Source organism: Myripristis murdjan, chromosome 16 (assembly GCF_902150065.1).
Source record: "Myripristis murdjan chromosome 16, fMyrMur1.1, whole genome shotgun sequence".
NCBI lineage: Eukaryota > Metazoa > Chordata > Actinopteri > Holocentriformes > Holocentridae > Myripristis > Myripristis murdjan.
Genome location: NC_043995.1, coordinates 20,166,345 through 20,180,863, shown reverse-complemented (window position 1 = coordinate 20,180,863; position 14,519 = coordinate 20,166,345). Strand labels below are relative to the sequence as shown.

At 44.1% G+C, this 14,519-nt stretch overlaps 2 protein-coding genes across 4 annotated transcripts; one reads left to right on the top strand and one right to left on the bottom strand.

The window, feature by feature from the left end:
* The first annotated feature begins 2,973 nt into the window (after positions 1–2,973).
* Positions 2,974–10,347, top strand: khdc4 (KH domain containing 4, pre-mRNA splicing factor). 3 transcript variants are annotated; one of them, XR_003929539.1, is made up of 14 exons: positions 2,974–3,130; positions 3,542–3,719; positions 3,838–3,966; positions 4,085–4,164; positions 4,288–4,340; positions 4,447–4,625; positions 5,797–6,008; positions 6,138–6,198; positions 6,909–6,966; positions 7,134–7,360; positions 7,575–7,718; positions 8,246–8,327; positions 8,426–8,511; positions 9,488–9,550. XR_003929539.1 is itself a non-coding variant. In XM_030071798.1 (14 exons), exons 1-14 carry the CDS (start codon positions 3,102–3,104, stop codon positions 9,718–9,720), a joined length of 1,779 nt encoding a protein of 592 aa, XP_029927658.1. In that variant the 5' UTR covers positions 2,974–3,101; the 3' UTR covers positions 9,721–10,347. The 3 variants fall into 3 exon arrangements, 1 of the variants encoding a protein (XP_029927658.1); XR_003929538.1 differs by lacking the exon at positions 9,488–9,550 and adding an exon at positions 8,678–9,481 and having other exon boundaries at positions 8,218–8,327; positions 8,426–8,633; XM_030071798.1 differs by having other exon boundaries at positions 8,218–8,327; positions 9,488–10,347.
* A 124-nt stretch (positions 10,348–10,471) lies between these two features.
* Positions 10,472–14,304, bottom strand: LOC115373420 (NADH dehydrogenase [ubiquinone] flavoprotein 1, mitochondrial-like). The gene is made up of 11 exons (XM_030071799.1): positions 14,120–14,304; positions 13,859–13,955; positions 13,548–13,630; positions 13,283–13,453; positions 12,953–13,136; positions 12,664–12,853; positions 12,319–12,531; positions 12,052–12,218; positions 11,869–11,950; positions 11,576–11,721; positions 10,472–11,423 (listed from the first exon to the last, which is right to left on the bottom strand). The coding sequence occupies exons 2-11, from the start codon at positions 13,952–13,954 to the stop codon at positions 11,328–11,330; spliced, it is 1,428 nt and encodes a 475-aa protein (XP_029927659.1). The 5' UTR covers position 13,955; positions 14,120–14,304; the 3' UTR covers positions 10,472–11,327.
* Positions 14,305–14,519: the final 215 nt, after the last annotated feature.

The window sequence follows — 14,519 nt, the reverse complement described above, 5'->3', positions numbered from 1 at the left end:
TGTCCAGGCTGAGAATCTCCTTGCTGTACCTGATGGTCATGCAGCTTTATGTTCCTGAACAGAAGCAGAAGGACTAGCACCACGGGCCAACCATCCCTCCAGAGGGTGCAGTTTCAAAGATTCACACAGCTTGCTTGTAGCTGAGGGAGAAGTCTCCAAAGCCATGAATGTGAAGCACTCTGCACAGCAAATTTAACACGGAACAAGCCTATCTATGACTGCTAAAAAAAAAAAAAAAAAAAAAAACTGTGAGTATGTTACAAACATTACAATGGCATTAATAGCACATCTCAACTCTGTAGAGCAGTCGAAGTCTGCAGACTGTCTTGATCCACATCAGCTCTAATCCATGCCTGTTGCAAACAGAAGTCACAATGAATGGGAGGGGGAGTGCTGCTGCATGTAAAAAGTTAGACTCCTGCTTTGTGACACAACTAATGTAGCTACCTGAGTGCATTGTGTTCAAGGGCTTAGCTTCAATAGAAAGAGCTGTACTTGATCCCTCACAAAGCTCTGCCTCTTGTGCGTCTTGGCAGCAGCACGACTTCCAGCCGAGGTGGCTCAGAAACTGACACATCTCAGTAGCTGCGTCCCTACAGGCCTCCTGAGAGCTTCACTGCAAAACACACTCCATTCATCCAATAAAGAGTCAAAGCCTCTAGAAAAAAAATCATTTCATTCCACTATACTTAGGGACAACTAAATGATGCACACCTCATATTGTTGTTATACTGTCAAAGCCGTAATGTTGTTGCATCAGCAGTTCAAATTATTAACCAGAGTAAGAAATGTGTTTAGTTTGAATAGATTAAAGCATAATCAAGGCCATACTCTAGTCCTGCACCTTTAAACACAAGCCAGTTCCTCTCTTGTACTCAAACAGACCTCGATCATAATCAAACTCACGATTGCAGAGTTTTCCAGGCTCTTTTCAACAACTCGAAACACAGAACAATAGAAATTCAGCAGGGGCTGGTGGTTGTCCAATCAGTTGATCCATGTCCCCCCACACAGCGTTCTCACCTTCCACAGTAACCTGTACCTCCCGGTCTTGTCTCCGTGCTCCTGGGTGGTCAGTAACTGAACACCTGTACCTGCCACAGTGGCTCTTAGTAACCCTGTCTATCAGAGAGGCCCGGGAGCCAGCAGACATGATGCTGTTGTCCCACTCAGTGCAGTAAACCAAAGCAGGGGCTAACAGGGAGCGCTGCTGGATGTTATGCTGGACCACAGTCACCACAGAGACTCCCCCCTCCACCAGCAACTAACCTGCATTAGCCCTCAGGACCACAGAGGGTCTGGCCTGACATGACACTGTCAACACACACACACACACACACACACACACACACACACACACACACAGTGTAAAGCTACAAATGCTTTTTTTTTTTTTTTTTTTTTTTTGGTTTTTATACATTTTTCAATTTCTTGAAAAGTTAAGGAGGCTATATAGTACATCTTCAACTCTCAAGAGAAGAAACAGTGTAATGAAATGGACCAGCCATGCTGAATGACATATTAGCCTAAACATGAGTTAACCCACGGGTATTTAATGTAGGCTCATGTCAGCACAAATTACATTGACACTTAATGGCCGAAAGGTTTATTTAGTTTGGACTGTTTAATTTGTAAATTGTTTTGTACTGTAACTAGGCCATGCTGACTGACACATTTGCTTAAGCATGATGGGCCCAGAGTTAACCCAAGGGTGTTTAATTTAGGCTAACGTTAGAATAAATAACTTTGAGAGTTAATGGCCCCTTAAGTTTATTTGCACTGGATTGTGTTTGATAAATAAAAAGTGATGTACTGTAAATATGCCAATTAACTAAAATTGCCGCAGATAAAACCCCCCTCTAGTTTGCTTTCTAATTATAAATGCTACACAAATGCATCAGCGTGAGTTTGTATTTTAAAGGGTAACACAATGAAAAAGTTCTGGTAATCAACACACAAACAATACACAATTAATGTAAAGAAACTTTTGCAAGTTGTTGGGTCCTACCTTGGCTTTGGAGCGGTGGTTTGAATTTATTTGCTCCTGAAGAGTGTGCTGCTCCTGTGGCCTCCCTCACTGGAAAGTTTGAGGGTGGCACCGGGGGTGCAGACAGACGGGCCGGGCCGGCCAGGTGAGGCAGCAGCACACCTGTCCTGAGGAGTCTTCTCATCATGCTTCAGGTAAGAGCTGTACCGCGGGGAGAAAGGCCGGTGTTTGGCGCCCTCTAGAGTCAGCGCTGAAGAACAGTCCTGGCAAACAACTTTTTTAAAATCCATATTATAAGTATGCATTGTAACAGTATGGAAGTATGGATTGTGGAGTATAACAGAGATGTATGTCCAAGCTTATTAATAAAGCACATTGTAAATTCATGATATGACTTATTTCCCCAAAAGCTAAAGCTAAAGCTTTCAAAATAATTCATAAGGTATGAATTCCTTAAAAAAACATTTTGTAAAGTGGCAGAAGAAACATTAGAATATGTTTTCCTAATGCCAGTTGTCCGGAAGATTTTGGTTAGATATTAAAAATTGGTTATCACAAATCAAAGGACCTTCCTAATTTTTTTTTTTTATATTTTTCATATATTTAATGTAGATAACCTAAATGAATCAGTTCCTGGCATGATTAATATGATCCTTCTTATGGGAAAATATAATATTTATTGTAGTTAGTTGAGTTGCTATTTTGATGCCTCCTATGTGAAGTTCCGGTGTATTTTTCTTTATATTTCCGCCTTGTGCTGACAGAAGTGACATATCTATACATGTCTGTATAGATATTGTGTATAAATCCCCATACCGCATTTAATTATTTTTCTTTATTTCATTTATTTATTTATTATTTAGATGCATTGTTTGTATGTACCTTCTATGAGAATTTGTATGTTCATAAATATATGTTCAGTAAAAAAAATAGATATTATTATAACAAAAAAAAAAAAAAAAAAAAAAAAAAAAAAACCACCGGAACCGGAACCAGCTGCTTAGCAGTGGCTAACAACGGCTAACAACATAAGTAAATCGTGTCTGGACGCCAGCTGGAGGGTTTTCACATTATTTCTCGCATTGAGAAGAAAACGCCGTCAGACAGGACATTGATGTCATTTGGTGGAACCCAGAACGGCGGGTGAGTTTGTAAATTGAGTGATTGTGAGTTTTTCTCCGGCCCTGTCGAGCAGCTGCTCCCAGTCAGCTGGCAGGCTAACGTTAGCTTGTTAGCTTATGTAATCATGGCGGAGTGTTGTTTGGGCTTCTGCCGCGTACCGGCTTCCGCTAGAGCGTGTAAAAAATATTCTCTGAAATCTGTGTATGCATCGCGCTGTGGTGTGTGTTTTGCATGTATGAATGCCATATGAATGCCCAGGAAGAAACACCAGTCCTTACTACCAAAGCACAAGCAAAATCAATGCCAAAGGAGGATAAGGATATCTAGTTTTGAGGTGATTAGCTGTATCAGCAAGGGTGAACTCTAACCCTGATTTCCTACGCATTAATCAGACTCATTTTTTGGCATTGCAATGTGTTTGTTGTTTCCTAGCCGCCGTAGCAAATGGGACCAGCCGGGCCCCGGGTCTGGTGGGATGGGGGAGGCAGAGGCTGCACCCACTGGGGCTCTGGATGCAGCAGCTGCTGTGGCTGCCAAGATCAATGCCATGCTGGTAGCCAAGGGGAAACTCAAACCGTCTCAGATAGGCACCCCAGGACCACCTGATAAGGTAATGAGCCGAATTTGACACCAGTCTAAACCTGCCTCTTATGAAGGAAGGACTTAAATAATAGATTTTAGGCTTTATGCTAAGTGACACATACCTACTCCTCTTCTCCCCTTCTCAGGCTGTGGGAGTTGGCAAGCCTCAGGTGCCCACGAAAGCCAAGGATGATTTGGTGGTAGCTGAAGTTGAGATTAATGACGTCCCGCTCACCTGCCGGAATCTCCTGACACGCGGGCAAACACAGGATGAGGTCAGCCGCAACATGGAGGCTCACAGCTTCCAGATTGAAATTCAGAGCTGCACTTGTGGATTATTTCCTCACTGCTTTTGTTGAGTGCTGAAATGTTTTGCTCCTATGGTGTCTGCAGATCAGCAAAGTGAGCGGTGCAGCAGTTTCCACTAGGGGGCGTTACATGACAGCAGAAGAGAAGGGCAAAGCATTACCAGGGTAAGTATGGCCTTCTGCATACAAACATAAGTAACTCCACGATTTCAGTCGCTGACCATTGAATAGTGGACATGCTGCCCGGCGTTGTCATGTTGACACAACTGTTCTGCCCATTCCACACAGGGATCGACCTCTGTATCTACACGTTCAAGGACAGACTAGGGAGCTCGTTGACCGTGAGTACTTCTTTGTTGACTTTATCTTATCTGCCTTATGATAAAGTTTATGTTTTATATAGCTGGTTGGTGGGAAAGTTAATTCTTTTCTTCCCTCTGTCTCCAGGAGCGGTGAACAGAATAAAGGAGATCATCACCAATGGGGTTGTGAAGGCTGCAACTGCCTCGTCATCCTCCTCATCCTTCTCCCCTAGTGGAGCGACAGTCACAGTTTACCAGCAGCACAACCCACCTCCTCCCTCAATGCCCCCCATGACCCACCACAAACCACACTTTCAGTCTGGGGTAAGACGGTTCCCCTTCATGCTACCTTTTGTGCTAGTTGATGCTCATATGAAGCAGTCAATCAGTTTGTTTCCATGCACACTAATTTTCCACTATTATTTGAATATGACAACATTCAACTTGGTATCGGTCATGTAATCAGCATATCCTGTGTGGATATTCCAATTTAGGCCTTTTATCGACAGTAGTATTTTCTGACTAAGAAATGTTTATTTTTTTTTATTGTTTATTATTGATCCCCATTACTCGCTGCCTCAGTAGTGACTATTCTTCCTGGGGTCAAATAAAAAATACAATATAATTAAAAGATTTACAAGCAAAACCTAATAAAAAACAAAACAAATTTGGAATATGCTGATATCATTTGGCTTTTAGGAGCATTCTCTGGTCATCTATACAGCGCATCTGGACTGTATATGCTTTCTATTCTCCCCTGCACCGAAAGGACTGAGCCCTAATTTCGTTGCATTATTATACGTATATGATTGTGCAATGACAATAAAATCTATCTATCTATCTATCTATCTATCTATCTATATCTCACTTGGGGTTTTTACCACGGTTTGTGGCACACAGCCTCTTGATAACAGCTCTGTGTGTTGTAAACAAACCAATCAGCCAACAGTTTGCAAGGCTAGGGTGGAGATGCATTCGCAAAAGAAAAGACCACATTTCTGGTCAGAAGGAAAACACGCCTACTTTTAAACATTACGAAAGACTTCGATATCAACCGGTTTTCGGATGTGTGCAAATATTGCGAAACTGACCTTTTCAATAAGGTGGTTGAATGAATGAAAGAGGGAGGCTGTGTTTGTACGGTTGAGCAAGTCAAAGTATGCACGGTTGCATGTAAACAAATTTTAGTGGAATATTCATTTTCATTACTCATGAAAACATCCCACTTAGAATATTGTTCTTTTTGGAATAAGGGCAAAAACAATAATATTTTGTGTATGTAAACGTAATCAATTTAGGTAACTCATTTTGTATTTATGTATTCATTGGGTGGGGTGTGGGTTGCTTACCAGTCACATTTTCGACAGAAAAAAAAACTCCCAGTGTTTGTTGGTTACCTGCCAAAGTTACACATATTTAGGTGGTGGCTGGTGCTGATTTATCAGAATGATGGCAGTGCTTGAACTTATACCTTTTTGTTTTCGTTTCCCCTCAGATGCACTATGTTCAAGACAAACTTTTTGTGGGCCTGGAACACGCTATTCAAGGGTTTGTGGTGAAAGAGCGGGTCGAGGGCCCCGGCTGTTCATACCTGCAGCACATCCAGGCTGAGACTGGGGCCAAGGTCTTCCTCAGAGGAAAAGGATCAGGCTGTCTAGAGCCTGCCTCGGGGCGAGAGGCCTTTGAACCTATGTACATCTATATCAGGTGGGTGTCGTCCCTGGGACTTAATTGTTAAAAAACAAATTTGCATTGCATGTGCAAAAGTGAAACCTAATTGCAAAAAGTTTTGCAACAGTGCAGGTTAGATCTGTTTGTAATCTTTTCCCTCTGCAGTCATCCTAAACCAGAAGGACTTGCAGCAGCAAAAACACTCTGTGAGAACCTGCTGCAGACAGTGAGTAATCTTCTGAATCTGTCTCACAATCAACTACAATCTTTATAGAATTCTTGAGACATTTGTGCTTTTGGAGTTCACCCAAAAATGAGATTCTTGAAGTTCTTTGAAACCTAATAAAATAGTAGCCACTAGTGTCCATTTCCAAATTGTCCCTGAATCAAAAGCTGTTGTTTTTGCCAGCTCCTTCTGCTGTCAAAGCTAAAACCCATTGTGAAACTGAAAACCATCTGCACTTCGTTGTGGCGTGAATGTCACCATTCATCTGAACTTTTACAAATGTTGCAGTGAAACTGTATGTATACGAGCCAGCGCACACCGTGTCTGGTTCATCAACTTGTCAAGATCAGTAAGCTTCATGCCAGCTGACTGTAGCTCTGATAAAGTTGTAATACCACAAACACTGATGGCAATGAAAGGAAATCGTGTTTTGCATGAACTGAAATGAAATGGCCCACTGCACACCCTGAAAAAAGGAGCAGAAGGAAGTTGTTAGTCAGCTACACTAAATCATTTGGCATAGAACCGAGGAGGGTAAACAATTATTGGTGTTACATTGTTGTAAATTGTGGTGCCATTCTTATTGTCTTTTGTGTAATTTCTTGAATAGCCATGAATATTTTTTGAGTAGTTTCTGATCTGATCTGAGTTTTTGTTCTTAGAGCCACTTCCACACCTTATATGCGTTGGGTCTCTTTCACTTTCTCTAGGTACATGCAGAGTATTCTCGCTTCCTCAATCAAATGAGTGCTATGATGCCAACTCAAGGTACGCAGCAGCTGTGATCTTTCTTTGGTGATGGTTTCTCTTGTTTGGGAAGCATACTATTGTTTGCTTCACCTAAAAATTATAAATATCATCACTAAATGTGTGTTTAAAGTGGTCATCATTTAGAGATCCTGACATGTTCTGTTGGCCTCCTCTTCCTCATTCAGGCTTCATACAGCCTCCAGTGGTGAATGGGATGCCTCCCCAGCCTCCTTACTACCCTCCTGCTGGGTTCCAGCCAGGGTTCCCCATGCCTGTCCCCCCACCTCAACCTCAACCTGTCCCTCCCCCTTACACAGTCCCCCCTCCTATACCTCCTGGGGCCCCTGCAGCTGTGCCCCCTCAGTATCCCCTCCCCCCGGCCCCTGCACCTGCACCTGGCACTTTACCACAGGTAAGAGTGGAACCCACACACGGCCATGTTATTTTAAGAGTTACATTGCATAACAGGCAAATGAAATTAACCTGTTTCACACTAGTTTTGAGACGGTCCACCACATGCTTTTTACTCACAAATGTGCACAACAATCACTGATTTGTAATTCTAATGAGGCCACTTGAACATTCTAGCAGTTTTTTTTCTTCTGATATTTCTTCTCTCTCCCCAGACTCTTCCTCCTGTCCCCTTTCCGCCATCTGCTGCTGCGCCACCCAAAGCTCCACCCCCTGCTGCCCCGGCCAACCCACCACAGAAGAGACGCTTCACAGAGGAAGTACCAGATGAGAGGGACAGTGGCCTTCTGGGATACCAGGTGATCAGCAGCTCTCTCAACTCTGTGTTTACAGACCTTCATCACTCTTCCCCTTGTCACTTTCCTTATGGCTCCCTCCCATGTCTAGTTTCCCTGCTGTGAGTCAGATTTGTAAGTTAGTCTCTTTCCTTAAGTCGCTACATCGTCTTCACTGTCGAAAATGTATCTGTCTGCTACCAATTCATTTACTGTCCCCTCTACAGAATCATAAGAGTGAATATTTTATGTACATGGTTTGAGATAGCGTGGCTTGCTTCTTTTTAATTCACTTATGTATTTCTAATGGCAATATGGAATTTCAGAAAAGGGTATCATTTTCAATAAGTGGCAGAAACAAAAGTAAGAAATAGCTTTTATGTGTAGTGTATACAGTAACAAATCTTACCAGTTTGATGATACAGTAGTCCTATTTTTCAGCACATATTGTTAGCACAGATGGTTAGGTAAAGGGTCTAGTCAAGGATGTCTGCTAATCGTACCTGTGTTTTTCTGCTCATAGCATGGACCCATTCATATGACTAATTTAGGTGCAGGCTTCCCAGTGGGCAGCCCGGAGACTACAGGACCCCCACCACCGAGTTCCTCTGGCCCGCCGATTGAGAGGGACAGGTAAGGCATCATTGTTGTTGTGTTTTTTTTGGTGCGGGAAATGGTCAAGAGGCATAGTTGACTCACTCTCTCTCTCTTTCTGTCTCTCTGTTCATCAGTAGGCAGCTAATGCCACCACCACCCATGCCTGTGAATGGAGTAAGACCCAAGATGGAGGAGAGGAGGGCATTGCAAGGCCCTCTGGGTAAGGGCATTATCCCATGGATTGACAAATCCCTGTCCTAAATGCACAGCCCCTGTATGTGGATTGTGCCCCATTATCCAAATCTGGTCACATGTGCAGATGTAACGTAGCACAGAGAAGAGTAGAAATTTAAATTCTCTGTAGCTTGATTTTGGTAGTTTTAATCGAGATTTTTGCTCAGGGAGGTTGTATTTTTTTTGTAGGTTTGGAATACAGAATCTTTCTGTTCTTCTGGAAGTTAGTGTGTTTTTAGTCTCTCTTCCATACACACACACACAGACTCATCCTCACCCTCAAATTAGCCCTTATGCTTGCTATAGTTCTTACAGGATTCTGCAGCCGTGACTTGAAATCTCCAGATAGTGAGGTGGAGCAATGAGTAGACGTCTTTTGACCATTATTCTGTCTGCTCAGGCTTTGAAACCAAGTCTAGGGAGGCTTAAGACTTGAAGGCCTTGACTTTCTTAGCCACTGGATGCCCCACCTTACAGTCCCTTTCTGATGACATCATCAGTCTGGAGTGTCTGTCATTTGTACGCTTTCCTCACTAATGAGAATCTCTCTTGTTTTTGTGTTTTCTCTTTTTCTCTGTGTTTTTCTTCTCTTCCATGTATCTCTGGCGTGATGCTGGATACTGATTGGGGGTGGGGCACGACTCTTCCTGTGATGCTGTCCTTCTGCTCGATTGGACGGCCCCTAACACTGTCGCTCCCCACCAACCAATGGCTGCTTTCGACCAATGCCCCACCTCTACTCTTCTGCTGACATAAACTATGATTTAAATCTATTAACTACTTGTCTCTCCCAAAATGTGTTTGTACATAATTAACTTGCACTGTTTTTATTTGGAACATATGTGGTTGTCTATGGTTGTTGCTGTTGCTTTGCGCCCCTTCCACCTCCCCACCCCCCCTCTATCCATGTGTGCCATTTCTCCATTCCTCTCCCCTTCCCCACCCCACCCCCCCTCTTACAGAGCCCTCAGTGAAGCGAATGAAAACAGGTCTGGTGGCGTACTCTGGCGACTCCTCTGATGAAGAGGAAGACCACTCCACCCCCAAAGCCTCGGGGCCAGGTAATCCAGCGGCAGTTCCCCCCACTCCCACCTCCTCAGGCTGGACACATGGGTATCGCTGCCCTCCTCCACCACCCCCCCGCGCTAAAACACAGGCACAGCAGCAGCCCATGCCCTTCTGGATGGCACCCTAAGACAGGACGGGGCCCAGTGCAATTCATAAAACCCCACAATGCTTTGTACAGCCCAGCCCTACGGGATGTCCTCCCAGCACTCATCACCCAGCTTGATTTTTTTCCCCCCTATCACCTGAATGACTTTTCATCAACTGTGGTGTTCTCGGCATCATTTTAGTATTTGGGTCCATGTGAACATGCTGATGTCTTGGAACAGACGTACTCATGTACAGGCTTGCGTGTGCACAAACTATAGCTGGAAGAAGATGAACATTTTCAAGTCCCACGCCCCAAACTATTTTGTGGATTTATAGATGGTGAAATGAGTGATCTTCTGCCTCCAGTTTTATTTGGTTTGGAATGATACCCATACCAGATGAAGTGTTTGAATATAGTTTCTTCGTAAAAAAAAAAAAAAAAAAAAAAAAAAATTCACCAGGTAATGATGTTGTACATCACTTACTTCTTTCCATTTGATCCCCAATTCCACTTCTCACTATTCTCTCTATTCCTTTCTTTGTCCAAATCAGTGACTCTATCCTTTGCTATTCTTTACTCTTTTTACAGATCATATTGGAATAATATGTAGTAAGCCAACTGAATTTATTTCATGCTTTTGTGAAATAAATGAATTTTATTTATTGCTGCGTTTGACTTCTTCCACTGTCTTGTGTTCTGCTTATGTGAATGGGTGAATATCTGCCATGTCACTGAAAATGCCAAAAGTTCAAGTTGCATGTGCAAAAAATTGGATCAGTCAACACTTCGGTATGGTCACTCAGGATAAATTCATTTACAAATAGTTGCTGCTGCAGGTTGATATAACAAGAACACACAACATCATAAATGCAAAGCACCCTACAGCCTCTCTGTTTATTACAGCGTGTCAGGGAACACCGACTAGTGGTGCCGGCGTTTACAGAGATCCGTGCAGTAGGAGCCGGATTAGGAAGCACCAAGTGTCGGTGGAACTCCGAGAGAAATTCAGTTCACAATTAAAATGTCAGCAAAATGAGCAGAGTCATAAATAACGAACAGATAACTGGCAAGAGAACTGAACAACTGTGCATGCAGCGAACTTAATAGTACAGTTTAAGCTGCATTTTAGATGCATATCAAATGAACCATCCATCAATATGGTGGGTAATAGATGGTCAAACTTGCTTCCAGAATGATTAGTCGTGCTCCATAATTTTAACGGCATATGCCAGATTTGTCAACCCATCTGACGGCACATGTTGTAGCTAAATTTGCTTTGATAAAGAGCCAATAATTGGCGTGTTCATTTGTTTTCATGGCCCTTGCCAGTCAGCACAAAAATGGAGCGCACCTATAGATGAACGTGATCCTGAGTGACTGAGTGTCACCTAAATCTAAGGAGTACTGCTGGCCAAACACTAGCCAACATGTTTGCTATGTTTAATGCAATGACGGCATATTGGAAGATATTGCAAGACAAACACTGTGTACATTGTATTTAGAGATCATAAGATTTGCACCGTAAGAACTTTTGAAACTGCACAAATTATCCATGTATAGCATCACAGAGCTTTATGAGCCAGTCAGTCAGTAAGGAATAGCATTGCTATGGAGCAATGGGTGCCAAAATCAGCCTGTTTTCAGTTTCAGACCATCTCAATCTCTGGCTCTCTGGGGGGGTTCTTCTTGTTATACTGAGCGATGCGGTTCTCCATGTCTTGCCTGAAGTGTCGGATCAGTCCCTGCACAGGAAAAGCAAAGGTTGAAAAGATACAAAAGTGGCTGTTAAAATGTAAATACTGGTGTTTGTACCTCCAGCTTCACATGCCAATGAAGTCCCACGGGTACATTTGGTGTTATCTCGGCGTAACAGATAACAGTTCAATCCAATCACCTGTACAGGCCAGGCAGCTCCGTCCCCCAGGGCGCAGATGGTATGTCCCTCTATCTGCTTGCTCAGCTCCCAGATCATGTCGATCTCTGAGACCGCTGCCTCGCCTTTCACAAACCTCCACATCATCTTATCCATCCAGTCCACTCCTACAAGGAGAGGTGAAGGATGGATAAAAATACAGAGCATAGAGGGACTACAGAGGCTAATTAAATGTTAGGTAATGAAGTATCATTGTATCCAATAGGTGCATTTTCTATCTGCAGCACTAAAATACAAGTTTTACAGTTCCTTACCCTCTCTGCAGGGGGTACACTGGCCACAGCTCTCATGTTTGTAGAACTCAACCAAACGTGCAATGGCTCGGATCACATCAGTCTGGCACAAAACCACATTCAAGAGATTGCTTCATACATTTGTGGCTCATAGGTGGTTCAGTATATTATTTCATGCATATCATGTTGGAACTGTTGATTTACCGATTTATCCATGACAATGACGGCAGCAGTGCCCAGGGCAGTCTCTGCACGCACCAGGTCATCAAAATCCATCAGAACATCATCGCATACATGGCGAGGGATGATGGGAGTGGAGGAGCCCCCTGGGATTACTCCCAGTAGATTGTCCCAGCCGCCCCTCACTCCTCCTGCACCAGTCGAATGACATGGGAAAGGACGTTTTGTCAGGATCTCGTTTTTAAAAAAGAAAAAAAAAGAACTGTACAGAGTCAGACTGTAAACACACACCTGCGTGTCTCTCTATGAGCTCTCTCAGAGGAACAGACATCTCTTCCTCCACCGTGCATGGCGTGTTCACATGACCGGAGATATTGAACAGCTTCGTTCCGGAGTTCCTCTCCCTCCCAAAGCTGGCGAACCAAGCACCACCCCGACGACAGATTGCTGGTGCCACAGCAACCGTCTCCACGTTGGCAACGGTTGTCGGGCATCCGAATACCCCTTCAGGGAGGGAGGCACAAAAGTTGTGAATAAACCTCTGACACTGTAATTATAACATACATCAAGCATAACTGGCCACTGTGGGGAAAGACATGCAAGAACTGCTAGGGCCTGTGGAGCTTTTTCTCTCACCAATGTCAGCAGGGAATGGTGGTTTGAGACGGGGTTTCCCTTGCTTGCCCTCCAGAGACTCAATGAGGGCTGTTTCCTCCCCACAGATGTAAGCTCCCGCTCCTCGCATCACAAACACGTCAAAATCATATCCCGAGCCACAGGCATTCTTCCCTATCAGCCCTGCTTTATATGCTTCATTAATCGCCACCTGGGAGAGAATAGAGACGTGAGTAAGAGAAGACACACATCACATAATAAGCTACACCAAGTTTAATACGGATGGGCACTTATCATTATTATAGCGTACTTGCAGATTGGATGACTCATTATAGAACTCTCCTCTGATGTATATGTATGCAGCACGGGCCCCCATGGCCCTCCCAGCCACCAGGCAGCCCTCTATCAGCTTATGGGGGTCATGACGCATTATCTCACGGTCTTTACATGTCCCTGGCTCCCCCTCATCAGCATTCACCACCAGGTACTTAGGCCTAGGACACAGGAGGGAGGGACACGTAAGGCACACAGCATTCAACACGGTGTAATTACTGAAGTAGACAGCGATGAATGAAAATTAGATCTTGCTGCCTTTGGAGGCATCATTTGACCCTTTCCTTTATCTCCTTGTTCCTCCTACCTGCCATCGCTGGGCTTGTTCATGAAGCTCCATTTCATGCCAGTGGGGAACCCGGCTCCTCCTCGGCCCCGCAGCCCAGAGATTTTCACCTCATTCAGGATCCAGTCTTGCCCTTTCAGTATTATCTCCTTAGTTTTGTACCAGTCTCCGCGTTTGAGTGCTCCCTTCAGTCTAGTAGGAAGAGAAAAAAGGGAAAATAAGGGGACATTTGGAGCTTTGAGCCATACAGAATGGGTACAATGGCTTTATTGTGTTATGTTTTCACCTCCAGTCATGACGGCCATATAAGTTTGTGAATATCCGGTCTTGGTCACTCAGAGGACCAAATTTGGTCTTTTTTGGCTTCACCTGGTGAACAGGAGGAATGGAAAGTGGTAGCCTGGTTACTGAATATCACTTAGACCTGGATAGATTGTGTGTGTGTGTGTGTGTGTGTGTGTGTGTGTGTGTGTGTGTGTGTGTGTGTGTGTGTGTGTTTAGCATTCCAATACGGCCTGTGGACATTGAATGTGGGCGACAGAGGTGAGTTTACTATCCTTGTCAAGTCATGCTGCTGTAAGTGGGACAGAGGCCTACCTGTGGCTGTGCTGCAGTGCTGTAAGTCAGACGCGCAGCGCCATGACGCAGCGCAGCGCAGGGCGCACCGGCCCACAGCGTCCGACGAAGCAGCATCCTACAGGTGTGCAAGGAAAATAAAATTCAAAATAACTCCGATGTCTGCAAACCGTTTCACACTTCATAAACACCCTCCAGCTGAGAGGTCTGCCTTGGAAAATACTGCACCGTCCTGGCTATTTTTTTTTTTTAAACTGGTGTATGTGACTTGCCGTTACTCACCTCGCCAGAGATGTTGGAGCCAGGACGAAGGACGTGGACTAACCGATGACCTGAAACTGAATCGTGCGCTCTGGGGTCTCCGTTTGACCTCTCATAAAATCAAGACAATGTTTGAAACCTTTGCTCTGTAGAAAGACCTAGTGTGCCGGCTTGTTGGGTAAGCTTAATTAGACTAATAGGATTAAGTGACTACGTAAGCATCCCAAGTGCCCGTGCGGCAGTTAGATATGGCAGCTTGGACTTGTGGGACGCCCTCACAGGAGGGGGTCAAACTTTGTTCATGTTCTAGTTCCCAAGTTCACATTAATTAAGCCATTGCCCCACACTTGAAGTGATGTTACCCTAGGGACCCTGATGTGAAAAAAATCTTGGTTCGTGTTAAGTAGGCTATTAAATAATT